Source organism: Herpailurus yagouaroundi, unplaced genomic scaffold (genome assembly GCF_014898765.1).
Source record: "Herpailurus yagouaroundi ecotype Mexico unplaced genomic scaffold, PumYag 77, whole genome shotgun sequence".
Classification (NCBI taxonomy): Eukaryota; Metazoa; Chordata; class Mammalia; order Carnivora; family Felidae; genus Herpailurus; species Herpailurus yagouaroundi.
Window position 1 is genome coordinate 28,044,309 of NW_024412388.1, and position 17,263 is coordinate 28,061,571.

General features: G+C 52.6%; 2 protein-coding genes across 5 annotated transcripts in view; both read right to left on the minus strand.

The window, feature by feature from the left end:
- Positions 1–6,927, minus strand: part of STK40 (serine/threonine kinase 40) — a 40,074-nt gene extending 33,147 nt beyond the window's left edge. The window contains exon 1 of one of the 2 annotated variants that reach the window (XM_040469379.1): positions 6,537–6,927. The gene's annotated coding sequence lies outside the window, so the exon portion shown is untranslated. Of the gene's footprint in view, positions 1–6,101; positions 6,265–6,536 lie in introns of those variants that run through there. The other variant, XM_040469374.1, reaches the window with a different exon arrangement.
- Positions 6,928–12,568: 5,641 nt separating this feature from the next.
- LSM10 (LSM10, U7 small nuclear RNA associated) lies at positions 12,569–15,148 on the minus strand. 3 transcript variants are annotated; one of them, XM_040469410.1, is made up of 3 exons: positions 14,842–15,148; positions 13,758–13,984; positions 12,569–13,366 (listed from the first exon to the last, which is right to left on the minus strand). In XM_040469410.1, the coding sequence occupies exons 2-3, from the start codon at positions 13,786–13,788 to the stop codon at positions 12,972–12,974; spliced, it is 426 nt and encodes a 141-aa protein (XP_040325344.1). In that variant the 5' UTR covers positions 13,789–13,984; positions 14,842–15,148; the 3' UTR covers positions 12,569–12,971. The 3 variants fall into 3 exon arrangements, with proteins under 3 accessions (XP_040325344.1, XP_040325354.1, XP_040325348.1); XM_040469420.1 differs by lacking the exon at positions 13,758–13,984 and having other exon boundaries at positions 14,972–15,148; XM_040469414.1 differs by lacking the exon at positions 13,758–13,984 and having other exon boundaries at positions 14,842–15,147.
- Between the last annotated feature and the right edge of the window lie 2,115 nt (positions 15,149–17,263).

A 17,263-nucleotide genomic window follows, 5' to 3' on the forward strand; every position in this document is an offset into this window, starting at 1 on the left:
TAGAGTCTGAGAAACATTCAATCTGTACTGCTGAGTACTTAGCAAAGGACCTGGAAGGTGGTGGCAATCTGCCTTTTTTTGGCTGGTTTCCTTCCGGTTCCTTCAGGAGGGACCACGTCGGGAGAGCAGTCAGAGGGGAAAGCACCCTGTGGAATTCATGCCAAACACAGTAACACCGGGAGCTCCACGCCCGCTGCAAAATGTAGGACTCTGGCTTTCTAGGGCTGGCAGATGCCAGAAATGGGGTTCCAAATGCCCCACCGAATTCTGGGCTAGCCAGTGCTAAGGTCTTCCAAGGAACTGAGCTTCTCTCTACAAGCACCTGCTGTCTCATCACACCCCAAACCAGCTCTGCCCCAAACGCAAAGACAAATGACAGGCACATCAGTCCTGCTCTTGCCAATTCCCACCACAATGTCCAGGCTACTGTTTCTTCTTCCTGGATCCTTGGGTCACAGATTCTTTAAAGGCTAAACATCTTCTGTCTCTTTTGCCAAGGAGGCGGCAGTCTATAAACATATTTAGAGAGCACAGCTTCACTCTGAATGACAAGAGCCCTTCTCAGTTTTCTCTGGGGCTTCCCCAAAACTAGACTTGCTTGGAAATCATCAAGCCTGTATACTACTGGACGGTGAAAGCTCTGGGGAGCCTGAACTCACTCCTGAGGTAGACTGCCGTCAATCAGAAGAGGATGACCACCACAGAGCTGCAGCCTGTTCAGGGCAAGGCCTCCTCAGTGTCCCCACAGGATGGGGTACCTCAACCCAAAAGACTACCTTTGCTCACTGGAGCAAAATCAGGCCACTCAAGTTTATTAAAAGGAGGCCTAGAAATTCTTCAAGAAATAATAATAATAATAATAATAATAATAATAAAAAGGTACTCTGAAGCAGCAACCTCTCTTCTAGAATCCTGCACATCCCTAAGGTGGGCCAAATCATATATATGCAGGCGGTTACTACAGCTCTGTTTGGAGAGCAAAAGACAGAGAATAACCTAAATTTATTAGTAGAGAGCTTGCTGAATACATTACACACATCCATAATGAAAAACAACCCAAGCATCCACGTGCCAGAATGGGACCATCTCTAAGACAGTATAAATAAAAAGAAACAGTACCATCCTTTTCTCTCATGGGTCTTACAGATCCTGAGAGGATATGCAGGGCTGCTGTGGGCCCTGGGCCACCTGCTGCAAGGCCACAGTGTCACCTGAGCAGGTGGGAGAGGAAGAAATGCTCTCGTTTGAGGCCACTTTCTCTTCTACCTTCTTTACCCCACAAACCCAAGGACAAATCTTGTGAAAATCTCCCCCATTCCGAAGGGCCTGTCTGAATTGTTGTCCCCCAGCACACTCTCTGCACAGCACAATCGATTCTGGTCTAGCTCTGCACTCCCATAGAGCTCGGAGACAAGGGCACCAGGGCAACTTCCTCGCATCTCTCTGGTGGCTCTGAGTCCTAGGTGGCCTCGGGCAGACACCTCTCCTTCTTGAGAAGAGGGACAGAGTCTGCTAACCCAGCCTAGGGAGTAAATCCAATCTCAAGATCTCTTTCCAGATAAGATCTCCAGGAAACAACGGGAAAGCCATATACAACCTAGAGGTATGCTGCTGACCAGGACCCCATCAGCTGAAGCAGTGTGGATGGCGCAGAGTAAAGAGCTGCTCTGCAGGGCCACCTGAAGGCTGGAGAAATTACACACGTTTTGCAGACTCAGCCAGTTGAGTTTCTGAAATACTGCACAAGGTCACCTCCCTGGGCAAATCTGGGCAGAGGAAAGGTGAAGGGAGGGGAGCTGCCCTTCTCCCAGGTGCTGACTCAGGCGTAACCACAGGGAAGCCTGGCCCCAAGCTGGACAGGGTGCCACAGACTTTACAACTGATGCTGTCCTGGGAGATGCACTCGGATCTTATTGAAGGGAGCGGGCAGATTTCACTGGCCACTGTCTTCTCCCAAGCCTCTGCACTACCATTCACTATGTCACCCAAACCAGGAACTTGTGGGTCACCTGCCACCACTGCTCCTCCCTCAACCATCCCTTCCGAATATTCCTAGAGTCCTACTGATTTCTCCTCAAACGGCTCTGATCTCTGCCCTTCCTCTCCATCCCAAATGCCTCTGCCCTGATCCAGGCCCACACAAGGGCTTGCTCCGACCATTACAACAGCCTCCTCCTGGACTCCAGACCCACTCTCTTCCCAGTCTACCCTCCACCCGCAGCTAGAGGGCTCTTGGGAAGATGCAGGCCTAATGGTGTTCCCTCCACATAAAACAAAGCGTTCCATCACAAGATCTTGAGAAGTTCAAGCATCTTAGACTGGTACCTACCTCTCCAGCACATCCTACAGCCAGGTCCCTTCACACCCTGTGCTAGAACCTCTTGTGGTTGCTAAAGATGCACATACACCAGCATGCATCCAGGCCTGTGCCACGCTGTTCCCCCCTTTGGGGTGCCTTGTGAGCCCTCGGAAAACTCTACTCGCCATTTGGGAGCTAAACTCTGAGGCCTTTCCAAAGCTCTCCCCAGTCTCCTCCACATCCCCCAGTGGAACTGCTCCTTCCTCCTGGTTCCCATTACATGCTACAAGACTTCCGGGAAAGACTTGCCAAACTATGCGAGTGTTCATTGGTTAGGCCCCTGCTAGACCACAAGCTCCTCCAGGGCAGGGGCCACCTCTCTATTCTCCTTCTGCCCCTGGCACCCAGCACACCCCAGCCACATATGGAGCCCTGGATTTTGAGCCACTACATACATCAATGTGTGTGATGCTTCTTGGTGATACTAATTCAGATACCAGACAAGGGTATCTAATAGGGACACACGGAGGAACCTCTAAACATCTTTTCTGTCATGAATACTTTAAAATACAATTTTTTCTCAAGTACTCTTCTATTTTTAAAAACAAAGGTTCTTAAACATTTTTTTCGACATTTATTTATTTTTGAGAGACAGAGCATGAGCAGGGGAGGGGCAGAGAGAGAGAGAGAGAGGGAGACACAGAATCCTAAGCAGGCTCCAGGCTCTGAGCTGTCAGCACAGAACCCAATGTGGGGCTTGAACTCATGGACCATGAGATCATGACCTGAGCCGAGGTCAGATGCCTAACAGACTGAACCACCCAGGTGTCCCCCAAAATGGTTCTCTTAAAGAGCTGAGCTGAATCATCCGCACGGCTCCCATAAAGACTGGGTAAACTCCCCACAGATTTCCTTTTCAGAAAGAATACAATGAAATTCTGTGATCTTGTGATCCCTCAGGACACTTCTGACAGCTCCTGACAGCTCCAAGGGACGCAGTTCCAGTTGCGACTGATTGCTCCCACTAATTCTTGGAAGTTCTTTCCTGCAGTCTGTGATAACACTTACCAAGTATTTCTCAGTGTGTGCTAAGTGTTCAACCTGCAACGTCTTACTTAATCCTCACAACTGCCCTCCTAGGGAGGGGCCTTACTGTCTCCACTTTATAGATGAGAAGGCTGGCCATGGAGAGAATAAGTAACCTCTAGCGACCAGCAGGGCTGGGATTGGAACTCAGATCTGTCTTACCGCAGAGCCAAATAGGTTCTTAACGCCCACAGTCTGCTGCCTTCCCAGGTCAAACGAAAGGCACAAGGGAGCAAGCGCAGCACCCCCGGCCACAGGCCTTTGGAGAAGGCGGTGCTCGTGTGACCTGCAATCCTAGGACGAGTGGGACACATGCACCAGGTACTTCTGTGCCGGGCAGAGAAGCTCAGAGCAAGGCAGGGAGCCTGCCACCTGCCACCCATGGCATCCAGGGCTTTCTCAGCAAAGATCCCCCACCCTGGCACCAACTCTCCCTACTCAGAGGCCTGCAGGGGCCTCTAAAGATGACTCCAGTCCTGGATCTCCCCTCCTCAGCTGGAACCAACTCCAGAGAGATCACTCTAAAACACAGATCCAATCATGTCACTCCTCTGCTTAGAAACCTTTTCACTGCCCTTGGCATAAAGTCCTAACTTGTTACCGTGGCGTTCCCTTGTCAGCCTGTACTGCCTTACTTTGCACCATGTCAACTTTCATACCACCATACTGAACAATCTGAGGTTTCTGGAGTAAACTATGCGTGTACTCAGGTGCTCCTGGCTGGCTCGGTCTGAAGAGCATGTGACTCTTGATCTCGGGGTCGTGACTTTGAACCCCACGTTGGGTGTAGAGATTACTTAAATGAATAAGTAAATTAAAGCTTTTATTTAGGAAAACCCCAAACTATGCGTGCCTTTGTCTTTCTCTAAGTAGAACACCTTAACCCTTCATTCTCACTGATTAAGCCTTCCATCCTTCTAGACACAGCTCCAGGGTCATCACTTCTGCCAAGTCTTCCCAGGATCTTTGTGGGCTCCTACAGCCCTGTGCCCGCTGCTACTAGCTTTTTTAGACCTATTTTAACTACTTGTTTACAGATCAGTCTCCCTTACCCAGACCATGAGCTTCTTGAAATAAGAATAATAGGTAACATGTATCATGTGGCAGATATGGTTCTGTGTGTTTTACATGTGTTAATTTTTTTTAAGTTTTTTTTAAGGTTTATTCATTTTTCAGAGAGAGAGAGAGAGAGAGAGAGAGAGAGAGAGAAAATGCGTGAGTGGGGGAGGGGCAGAGAGAGAGAGAGGGAGGCACAGAATCTGAAACAGGTTCCAGGCTCGAGCTGTCAGCACAGAGCTCGACGTGGGGCTTGAACCCACAAACTGAGATATCATGACCTGAGCTGAAGTCGGACGCTTAACCGACTGAGCCACCCAGGTGCCCCAATTTTTTTTAAGATTTTATTTTTAAGTAATCTCTACACTGAACGTGGGGCCTGAACTCCCAATCCCGAGATCAAGCGTCACACCCTCCACCAACTGGACCAGCCAAGCGCCCCTACATGTATTAACTTTTTAAATCTTCACAACAGCGTTAGGTAATCACCCATTTTACAGATGAGGTCACTGAGGCACAGACAGCTTATACCTACTGACACACGTTTAGAAGCTGCAGGGCCAGAATTTGAACTCAGGAAGTCTGGCTCCAAAGCCCACTCTTCACCACTATACCATAGGGTACTTGCCTCTCTAGGCAAGGACACTGTTGTTGTCATGCGGGGAATGAATGAATAAATGAGAGCAACCTCCACAAACCACTGGCAGAGCAGGGCCAGCAAGGAGTGCTGGAACAGCTCACAAGCACTGTTTACAAACAAGGATTCTTTTGGCTTTACAATGACATATTCTGCTCTTCCTTATCTCATGCAAAACTAAGCCAAGAGGGAAAGGTGCCCAGCCCAGAGTGACTACCTTCTTCCCCACTGCTCTCAAAACCAACCAAAGCCAACCGGTTTCTCCCGTGACTTAAAACAGAGCAAAGTCTACTCTGCCACCGAAGGCAGCTGTCATCTCTTCCTTCCGCCAACGGGCATCAAACCTAGGGAGTGGGGGTTAGCAGAGAACGTAGCATCGGAAATCCCAAAGCCCTTACCCACCGCCTGGAAGGTGTGGCCGAGTCGCGTGGGAATGGGCGGGCCAGACCCGGCACAGCAGGTGAAACTGACCACAGCGGCGTGCTCTCTCCTTGGAAAAGGCCGGCCAAACGTAGCACTGGCAAGCAGGTAGCTCTGACCCGCATCTGAACGCCTCCCGCGATGCGAAAATTTCCCCAGCAGCGACGGGTGAGGACTCCTGGAGGAAGCCCTGGCTGGCCCGCCTTGGGGACTCGTTCTAACTTTCAAGTCCCTTTCGGGATCGGGAGGGAAGCATGGAGAAGCAGAGGGTGTCTCCTGGGGAAGACCTGGCTGAGTTCAAACGTCGGTGGCCTCACTAACTAGCCAAATGACTCCGGGCAAGGCTGGCAGCGCCCACCTCCTAGAGCTACGGCGGGACCCAGGCTCCCCGAGGCCGCCCCGTACCCCGAGCGCAGCAGTCCCCGCCCCCGCCGCCCAGGAAGGGCAGACCCCAGAAGGGGAGAGGGCGTTCACTGTTGCCATTTCTGTCGCACCGGGACGGCCTCGGGCTGTCACCCCGGTCCCCGTGCCACAGCCGCTGAGGCCCGCCGCGCCAACCCCCACCCCCCGCCCGGCTCCCCGCTCTGGGACCCCCGCCCTCACCTTCCCCCGGTGCTCAGCGCTGCTCGCCCATAGTCCGTAGCCCGGAGCCAGGACTGCTCGGCGCTCCGTCCCGGGGAGCCGGGGCCGGGCCGGGGGCGTGGGAGCCGCTCACCGCCGCCTCCCAGCGCAGCCACCCGAGCCGCCACCGCCGCCGCCGCCGCCTCCCTCCATGGCTGCGGCGCCGCCACCTGACAACGGAAGTGACGCACCGCCCCCTCCTCTCGGGCCAGAGCCGCAGCCCCACCCCTCTCCCCGGACCCCGCCCCTCGCCTGTGTCTGCGCTCTCACGGCCTCCGGATTGGGGTGCCATCTTGAAGATGGGCGGAAGCCTTCAGGCAAGAGTCCGGAATCCGATTGACGATTGGCTCAGAGTGAGGCCTGGGCCGAAACCTGTGAAACGATTGGAGACTGAGACTCTAAAGGGGCGGTACTTACCGCTTATCTACGTCTGCGGTGAGGCTGGGACGCAGACACCGCCCCCGCCCCGACTCCGCAGGACCTCGAGTGCCCTACACTCGCCCTGCTGGGTTTGGAGAAGTCTTCCGCAGCTGGAAGATCGGCCAGCGCAGTGCATTTGTCAGAGAAATGGCTCTTCCTTGATCTCCATTTCTCGTTTTCTGGAGCCCTGTGCGGAGAGCGCTGGAATTAGGCTCAATAAAATGACAGAATTCCTGTCTCAGCCCTCACAATTTATTTCCCTCTGGGCCCCTCGCCTTTGTAGAAACCCTGCTTCAGCCTGAAGATCTCTGGAGTCTTGACCAGGGAGGTTTACAGTGAAAAGATCCTATTAACGATTCCAGCTATCTAGCCTCAGTCCCTCCTGCTGCAGTTTCGGTCCCTTTCTCCTCCTCCTCCAGCAACCACGCCCTCCATGAATCAGCTTCTTGCACCAGCAGATGAGCCCTTTAAAGGGATTGCATCAGGCGGGTGACTCACTGGGGCCCTCTGAGAGCCTGGCTTCCCTCCTCTGGCACCCAGAAGCAGCTAGAAGGGCTCAGTGGCAGCAGCACCAACAGCCATGGCCCCACTCCTTTGTCTCAGAGGTGTGAGCCAGAGTGCTGGCCGCATGTGACTGTCTTAACTCCTGGGTGTCTTTCCAGCTGTCTCCTGGGGCACTCTGTATCCATGTGTGGGCACATGTGTCCAAGCCGGTGTGCACCGCTGGGTTTTCTTAGGGGCGTGTGGCCAGGTGCACATGGATATGCATTTGTCGTCTCCACACAGGCAGTGCCAGGACATGAGAGGTGATGTGACTTGAGTCTGGCTGCCTTCTCCTGTCCGTCTCTTTGTCTCTCTAAATGCCTGGTGCCCACTAAACTGATAGGGCTAAGTGACAGCAGGAATCAAAATAGCTCCCACTGCTGTGTTACAGCACTTTAGAGACATCAGTGTTGGGAGTCTGTTTACAGATGCAGCAGCTAGAGCTCTGAGAGGGAAAGAAACTTGTCCAAAGGCGCATAGCTAATAATGGCAGGGCTGTGATTTGAACCAAGTGTGGCAGATTCCAAAAGGGTTAGATTTGAGTCCTTGCTGCATCTCCCACAAGCTGAGTGACTCCACGTTAAGTTCCTTGACCTTCTCGGACTGTCAAAATAGGGATAACGCCTTACAGGATCATTGAGAAGATTCAGGGAGTATGGAAACAGCTTCTCAAGGGACCTGGCCAGCAAGAGTGCTCACACTCACTTCTGTTACAGGGCTTCCGTAAAGTTTGGGACTGAGTCAGGTACAAAGAGGCCCGGCCACAGCCCCCCAGCTTCTGTGCCTGACAAAGGGAAAAGCCTAGGGATTCCGGAAGCCCTGACTGCCAGGAATGAGTGAGTTTTGGGTTTTCCAGGGCTCTAATTATCAGCTAGATGAATCACTTGGAGCTGACACCACCATCCCCCCCCAACCCCCCCCCCCAGACCTTCAGTTGCTTCAAAATATAGGATTTTAACAAAGAAGAGGAGGAGAAGGAAGAAAAAGAGGGGAGGAGAGGTAATGAATAGAAATGAATGGTGCCAGCCAGAGGAAATGAAAAATATTTCATTTCAGGACACCACCAACATGAGGAGACTGCTGCATCTCTCTCTCTCTCTCTGTCTCTCTCTGTCTCTCTCTCTCTCACACACACACACACACACACACACACACACACACACACGGTGACATACTCTCCTGCTGCCTGCTGGCTCTCCAACTTTGGGCATACTGGCAGATGGTACTGCCATAACAAAGTGACGCCTGTCACAACAGCAGAGATGGTTGCTTGACGAGGTATAGGCGGATCTGCCTATCACAGAAGGAGAGGAAGAAACCTTCAACCCTGAGGAGCTTCCACAGGCTTCTGTAACCCAGCGAACCCTACTCACTGCTGGCTTCTGGCTTCTCCTTATGGCCAAGCCCCAGGGCCTGGGTATGACAAGTTCTGAATGCCAGCACCACACCCGGTGGGGACCACCACTGAGGTGAGCAGAGACACTGCTTATCTTTGCCATCGGTGTGATGTCGGGAGTGGTGGGAAGCAGAACAGTGTAATGCAGTAGTCAAGATCACGGAGTGTGAGTCATACAGGCTTGGGTTCAAATCCCCACCGTGTTGGTCACTGGCTCTTCGATCTTGAGCGAGTCACGTAACCTCTCTGGGCCTGTTGGCTCATCCGTAAAATGAAACTATTAATATACACCTCCAAAGTTGTTGTAATGATGAAAGGAGAGGACTCTTCCATTTCACGAAGATTTATGGTGTGCCTGCTATGTGCAGAGCACTGAGCTAGATGGCAGGGACCCAGGGGGACCAAACAGACTACGGCTCTGCCCTCCTGCAGCCCCCAGCCCAGGCCCTGGCCCACAATCAGCAGCAAGCGGTAGCTATTTATGATGGCCATCTTGACGTTCAGCCATTCACTTCACCATGAGACCTGGGGAGAGCCCTTCCCCTTCCCCCTGGGGAAACCAGGCCTCAGTTTCCTAAACTGTAAGATGACAGAGTTGAATTGGGTCAGTGGTTCCCAGTCTTCTTGCCATCAAACTTCCCTCATGAGCCTCATATCTGCTAAGATTTTGTCTCCTCTAAACCTACATCAAGTCATTTCTTCCTTTTTTATTGATTATAACCTCATTTTACAGCTGCTAGGGCTTGTGATCGGGGTAACTCCAGCCCGAAGCAGAGAGCATACCAGCTTGGTCACCCTTCACATACCATGTGCTGTTTCTCCGGGTCCTTTCTGGAACATTGACAGGAGCTCAAGGGACCTCTGCTGCCTCGGGGCCCCTTCAGCTGAGGGTGGAACTCAGGGAGCTGGATGCTCTCTTCGTGTCGCAGCCAGCTGACAGCCGGTGGTGCTCTGTCACTTGTATGGGCCCAGGGAGATCTGAACTTCAAGCAGTGTGCCCACCCTGGCAGTCCCCTCCCCCGAATGACAGAGACCCTTCCACCCTGCACTCTTCTTTCCAGGAAGGCAGGGCGAGGTGGGGACCCATCAGCCCACCTGAGCACTCAGAATTCCTGGGGGCTCAGTCATCAGCTGGGCCCCCCACGTTGGTCTTTGCACGTGCTTGAATGAAGACCGAAGCAATGAGTAGCAAAACCAACCCAAGGGGAAGACAACATTTGGAAATGGGTTTTTCATCTTTTCCTTGGTGTCCCTTCCTTTCCTTATGCAGATAGTTAGGTTGCTCTGCCTTCATTGCTTCAGGAAACAAAGGATGTAACAGAACGCAGAGCTCATTTTTAGCTTCTGAATTCCGAAAGCCTCGCCTTCAGGGAGGAATGGGAGAATGTCTGTGCACGTACAAACTTAGAAAACTGTAGCAAGGGGCATGTGGGAGACTTGAGACTTAGGGTGGTCCCTGAGAACAGACAAGCTTCTCCTCAGCTTTCAGCTGGACAGTGTCAGCTGGGTCTCAGGGACTGGGGAGCACGAAGAATTGTGCTCTTTTCCTGGGGGGAGTGCCAGGAAGTAACAAAACCCTCTGAAGAAACAGCTGTGTGCTGCATTTGGGCAAACAGGGCCTATCTAGCCCAAGGGCCTAAGAATCTCCTGGGAAAAGCAGAATAACATTCTGAACGCTGAGAGGGGTATGGGTGACTCCTGAAGGGGTCTTTGGGTTGGTGGTAGCCTTAGCAGACTGACGACAAAGGACCAGGAGAAAATGAGGACATCTCAGTGGATGTGTGATTGGATGAGTACCAGACCAGACCGCCTTTCCCACCTTGGGCACGTGAAGAGGAAATGCCCTAACTTTCGACCAGTTCCAAGGAAAGCGAGGAGAACTTTGAATCGACCGCAGTTAAGTTTCTGCCACTCTGGCTGAATGGGGTGACATAGGAACTCCGTTGAATTAGGAAAAATTCAAGGTCTACTTCTCACACACGGGAAACTGGAACCAGCTACACTCCTTACCCACAAGGCTTGGTATCACATGCCCCAGCCCCGTCCCTCTCTCTAGCCTCCCCTGCCTCTCCCCCCCCCCCCCCGATAGTCACAGTGGTGCTCTGTTATTGCCCCCAGCCCCCAAGCGTTCCCACCTAGGCCCTTTGCACTGGTAGTTTCCTCTGCCTTCCCTTGGCTCCTGAAATGGCAGTCTCCTTCTCGGTTTACATCTTGCTTCTTCAGACCATACTTTCCAAAATAAAACCACCTCCGTGTTCTCTCTCAAGTACCCTGTTTAGTTCCTTCGTGACAACTGTAAGAATTTTTACTTTTTTTACTGTCAGTCTCCCCGTCTAGAATGTCAGCTTCCTGAGGGCAGGACCCTTGTCTGTCTTGATGTTCCCTCAGTAGCTAGCACTGTCACTAGCGATACCTGTGGCACGAAGGGTGGGCAGCAGTTAGGGAACTCGGCTTGCCACAGGCCAGTGGGCACTGACCTCCCTCCCTCCAGCCTTCCTGGACCTCTGGCAGCCTTCCCCCCCGACGACCCAGGACCAGATGCCAGGAGACCCATATCCTCGGGGCTTAAAGACTTCGCTGTGCTCTATCCCAGGGGCTCAGCACGAGCGTGTCTCAGCAGGCCCATTTCCCCTCCTTCTGGGGACGACGGAGGGCCCATTGGGGTCTGGCGCACGATGCTTCTGGAAAGAGGACACAGGGCTTCGGCCTGAGCCCCTCTTCTCAACTGTCCTTCCCACTTCCCTCCCCGGCCTGGGGGCTCCTCCTTGCTCTGCCGAGGTTGCAGAAGTCCCGGCACACCCTTTAAAAGAGCTGGACTTCTCCTTCATCTCCAGGCCACGCTCCTAGCATGAGCCCTCTTCAAGTTTGGAAACATTTGCAGACATGTGGGAAACGTCTGCAGTGGGGGCCGCTGTGGGACTCCCTGCCAGTTCATTACTCCAGATGGGGTGGCTCCCCCGCTTCCCGCAAGTACACAGACATTTCCACAGTGAGGGCCTCCCTTCCGTGCCTGCCCTCTGGTTTCTCTTAGCAGCAGTCACCCTGTGGCATCGCTCCCCTTAACTCTAGCCGTCAGCGGGGCCTGGAAACAGTTGTTTTCTCCCTGCTAGGACCCACTGTTCTCTCCCGAAGGCAAAGGTCAAGTCTTGGGGACTTCTGGGACCTCCAGGCAATGAAATACACAGTATTCAGAAGAATCATGGTGGGTGGCTGTGTGGATGTTACTGAGGCAGATCCCTGGGTTCCAGATTGGAGCCAGGAAACTGGCTTTTCCAGACACATCCCAGTTGGTTCTGATGAGGCGGTCCAAGGACGACACTTTGATTCACGTTGGGCGAGAACGTGAATGCAGGGCCCTCGGGCTGCTAGTGCCCAAGTGAACGCTCCTCTCACGTCCCCCTCAAGAAATGAAAGCATCTTGAGGCCAAAGGCCCTGCCTTACTCAGGACTCTAGCGCAGCAGGTTCTCAGGCTGGATTTCATCTCGTGGTTCTGGACCACCTCCTCCACTAGATTGTAAGCCCCTCTTTGGAAGGGACCAAATCTTATTCGACAATGTGTGCTCAGCAGAGGGCCTGGCACACGGCAGCTGCTCTGTGGAGATGTGATGAGGACACAGCCGCTTTTATTGAGATGGTCGTTTGCCTGTGGTCATGCTGGTATGGCCGCGAGGCAGCTACAACAAAGACTTGGGTTCTACCCCTGAGCACCCCTTCTTCCCTGAGGACCCCAAAACTCTCAGAACTGGAGCCTGATCTCTTGCTGTTGGCTGAGCTGCCACACTTGAGGGGAGGGCCCAGGATTCCCTCAACCTCTCTACCTCAGGAAAGAGCAATGAGACGAACAACCTCCTCAACAGGGAATCTGCACCGAAAAAGCCACCTTCCATGTGGCCAGACTGAAGCACTTGCCTACAATTCTCAAAACCTGCTGCTTATTAGTATCACCTCAGAAGCTACACCCCATACCAATGAAATCTGAACTGATGGTGGGACAGGTGATTGCAATCTGTTGCAAGTGTGAGCGCCACTGCCCTACTAGGCAGGACAAGACGGAGCCCAGCACACGTCAGAGGAAGCACGCGGCGTGGACTTGTTTGCATCCAAGTTTTATGAGAAAGAAAAACAACTGTGGGAAACCGGAACACTGAGGGGTGGCCCAGGCTAAGTACACTTGGTAACTCTCACTGGGAGAGGGTTGGAAACTACTTGGCAGATTCCCTAAATCAGTAAATCAGATTCTGATGCAAATCATCACAAGGTGATCAATGTCCCCTGCCTCAAGGCCACAGGCAGAGAGACAGGATCCCAGGGGGGGCCTAGGAGATGGGACCCTGCGAAAGGCAGCTGTGACAGGGGTGTCTCTCAGAGACACCCGTTTCTGGGCTGGCCCTGCGCGCTCTCTGGGCTCTGGGCAGGGAGGCGGCGCAGGCGGTTGGCTCGGCAGAACCCCGGGGGAACTTGAGTGGGGACGGGGGCTTGCTGTCGAGCCGGCTCATTTATACTTTTTGGAGGGAAATTCCCGCCGGCCTTGGCCCTTGCCGCCAAAGTTGCGCACCCGGTGGATGGCCTGCAGCTGTTGCTCAATGGTCGCCGTGATGTTCACATCATCTGGGATGTGGACGTAACGGACGTTACGGCCTGTCACGAAGAGGTCATCCAGCTCGACCTGATGCCCCCAGCGGTCCGTGTAGGTGACATTGGCCAGGCGGATGTTCATGAAAGCGTCCACGTTGTCTATGCGTCCGCGGGCCACGCTCTCGTCGCGCAGGTCCACAGTGGTCACCTGGCCCTGGAGGCCCTGCAGCAGGATAATCAGGCTGTTCTCAGAGATGGTCCGCTCCTTCACCGAGTGGCTCACGGCCATTCTTCCACACCGAGGGCTGTCGGCTGCGGGAGGAGGAGCACACAGACGGGAGCTGCAGCAGGCGAGCGGGCCCAGTCGCCAACTCCCCTCCAACAGGCCCTACGCGTAATTCCCAGCGCAGACTTCTGCAAGTCTGCCTACCTCCCCGGTTTCTGTGTCTGTGGAACACCCTTCGATGCCAGGTGCCTTACACATCTCACAGAAGCCTCACGCTACCCGGCGAGGCCAAGAATTACTCCTACTCACTTCATAAGCAGGGAAAATATGGCCAAGAGACGTTAAGTGACTTGCCTAAGGTCACACGGTTGATAAGCGGAGGTGCTGGGATTCAAATCTACGACTGCCTGACTCCAAACCCCACACCAGTACTCCCCAAACCTCGCCGCATGTTAGAGTCACCTGGTGAGTTTTTACCTGCTGCCACACCCCAGAGGTTCTGATTCATTTGGTCAGGGGTGGGGTCCAGGTATCCTCTTTTTCAAAGCTCCCCAACTAATTCTCACGTGCATCCAAGTTTGAGAACTGCTGCTCTAAATGTCGTTTACACCCTTGCTACTCAAAATACGGTCTGTGGACCGGAACTCTCAGCATCACTCAGGCACGTGTTAGGGATATGCAGAATCTCTGGTCTGTCCCCAGACCTGCAGAAAGAATCTGCACTTTATCATAACCCCTGCATGAATCACCAGAAGTTCTCAAATGTGAGTATCAGAATCACCTGAGGACATGTTAAAACGCAGAAAGCTGGACTCCCGCCCCCCCCCCCCCCAACTTGCAAACTTAGTAGGTCTGAGGTGGAGCCCAAGAATGTTCATTTTTAACATGTTCTTAGTTAACAGACACTTGCTGGTCTGGGGCCCGTGCTCCCTGAATGACTGGTCTACACCATACAGCCACCATTTAAGTAAATTGAAAAAGAACAACACCAAAAACATGGCAGCATATAAAACACATAGGTTTTGAAGGCAGAGAAAAATAGGTTGAAATCCTCACTCCACCTACAAACTCTGTAAACCAAGGGCAGTTATTTCATGTCTCTGAACCTGTTTCCACATCTATGAAACCACAGGCTAAATGAGGCTAACAGAATCTCACTGAACGTACTTTGCTTTCAACACGCCCTGATGTTGTATCAACGTGACTGTCTCGTCTATCCCCTCTTTTGAGACCCTGAGTGGGAGGTGGTGGGGACTTCCTCTTTACGACCTCACTCAAACCCGAGCCGGGCTGTGCAGGACAGCATCAAGCGTGGCAAGCCAGACCACACCACCGATGGGGGGATTGGGCCGGGGGTGTGTGTGTAACGACCCCCCACGCAGGCTTCACCAGAATGCGCCCAAGCGAGGGTTAGGGCTGCCCGGTGACTGCAAAGAGGCAGTCCCGGGCTTTAGGATGGGCTCTGCCACTTCCCAGGAGGGCGACCTCGAGCAAGCCGCTTAGCTTCGTCGAGCCTGTTGGCCCATCGGGAAAATGGGGACGGCGAAGAACCTTTACTCACGGAGCAGTGGGGGTGGGCGTGGGGAGATGGAATCTACTCCGCAAATCGGGAAGGAAGCGCTTCCCCCGCTCCCCGCCGCTCTCCGGGGTTCCGGGCGCCCCCGCGCTCCGCCCCGGGGTCCGGGACCCACCGCGCCGGATTCCTTCCGCTTCCCGGTCGGCTTAGTTGCCGAAGCTAGCGAGCGCCTGGCGGGGCCGCCTCCCTCCCGCGGCGGGACTAGGAAGCCATGGCAACAGCCTGGCCGCTCGGTCCTCCCGGAGCATAGAGAGCGCGGCCTGCGCCGGCCCGCGCCACTGCGGCGGCGCTCGGAACTACAATCCCCAGAATGCCTCGCGGGCGGCGTGCTCGCGCACGGGCGACTGTGGGCCTGCGTCTTCGGAGTCTCTCCTCTCCGGGAGTCATTCATTCTTTCAACAAATGTTCATTGAGGCTTCCTCCCAGGCTCTGGACACAACAGCGGTGACCGAGGAGACAAGCCCCCTGATCTGGAAACCCTTAAAACTACTTGAGGGTGGGCGTCCATAACAAAACAAGAAAACTATAAGAGTCCTTCAGTCCTGGGTGGCTTCTTATCGGAAGGTCAGGGGTGTCCTGAGAAGGTGACGTTTGAGCTGAGGTCAATGACAAGAAGCCAACCTTGTGAAAACTAGGAGAGGAGCACTTCAATTAGAGGGAGCAGTTTGTGCAAAGGACCTGGGGGAAATGGCGCTCGCCAATTTGGAAAAACGGAAAAGCCAGTAAGACAGGAGAGTAGTATGCCAAGAGGTGGGAGACGAAGGCAAGAGCTTCAGCATTTAAGGCTTTGTAAGCCAAGGTAAGGGGTTGGATTTCCCGGTTAGGAGTGTAGGCTCTGGCCGCAGTGCCTGGCTTCAAATCTGCTCCCTGCTGACTTTTCACAAGTTAATTATCCTTTTTGTGCCTCAGTTTCTACAAGTGCAGTTGATGGGGCATCAAAGTGGGGGTGACATGATCTGATTTACATTTTTCAGAGGTCATTTGGTAAACGCTTTAATTTCCCCATTAGAAAAAAAAAAAAAAAAAGGATGTCAATCTCGGAGAATTGACCTTCATTGATACATGAAAGCACTTGGCTCCCTAAGGTGTAGGCTTGTTTCAGTCCTTCACTCTCATTCATTGATTTCCAGCTCCCCCACGAGCCTTCCCCTTCTCCCAAGGATCACAGTTGGTCTCTTTCGTCCTAAAAATAGAAACTGCCTTCCTCCTCCATGCAAGCTGCTCTTGGTTCTCCTAATCTTCCACACAAGGAACTTCTCAGGAGGCCCCTACACCCGTGGTTCTCTAAGTGGAATCTTTTGTCCAATTTCCTATCTTGGTGAGGCTGGATTTCCTGCATGCACTTCAAGCAAAACAACGTATTGCAAGGGACTGAACGCAGAAGCACATATGAAAATCTAACTGACTTCTGTTATGACAGGCATTAAAGAGATTTGCAAGAACACAGCACAATGTGACTCTTCCCATCAATTTTTTTTTTGAAAATGCAGTTGAAAATTATTTTTAATTGATGAATTTATTTTTGAGAAAGAGAGAGGGAGAGAGAGAGAATCTCAAGCAGGCTCTGTGCTTTCAGCACAGAGCCGGACGTGGGGCTTGATCTCATGAACCATGAGAACATGACCTAAGCTGAAATCAAGAGTCTGACACTTAAAGGGCTGAGCCACCCAGCACGCCCCCCCCCCCGAAAATAGTCATTTTTATACAAAAATATGTTAATGGGTCTATTATTGTTCTTTTACAATGAATTAATACTATAATTTTATTTCACCCTTCGAAAAAGTTCGAGAATCGCTACTCTGTCTTCCTCTCACTCAACTCTGATCTGGCTTACTTCCAAGACTCCACTGACTTCTCTGGCAGGGGTTACTGATGGTTTATAAGGAGAACCTTTCTCTCCTTAGTCCTTACTTTCATGATCCTTCTTAGTGCTTGACTATATTGTCCATTCTCTTCCTTGGTATTCCGCCCCTCCCCCTCCCCCACGGGGGGCATTGTATCATTTGGTTTTATGGATTTCTGGTTGTTTATTCTCCCATCTCTCTCCCTCTCTTTTTAAGCCCCATTTCATTCTCCTGCTTCCTAACACGTGTGCTTTCTCTCGGGCTGTATTCCCAGCCCCACCCTCAACGTGGTCACATCTATCCATGTTGTCTACTACTATGTGCTGAGTTTCTTGTCTAGATCACGGGCACAGTCCACTCTATGAAACTCCATTTTCCAGCTCTCTGTTGCTCATGCCCCCATGTCATAGTGGTACTTGAAACTCAGCATGTCTACAAGATAAATTTGTCAAGTTCTTCCCAAATCAGTTGTTGCCCTGAATTTTTCTATTTCTGTGGTTGCTACCACCAGTTTTCAACCATTCAACCACCTCGAATAAATACGATAACTTGGATCATTTTTT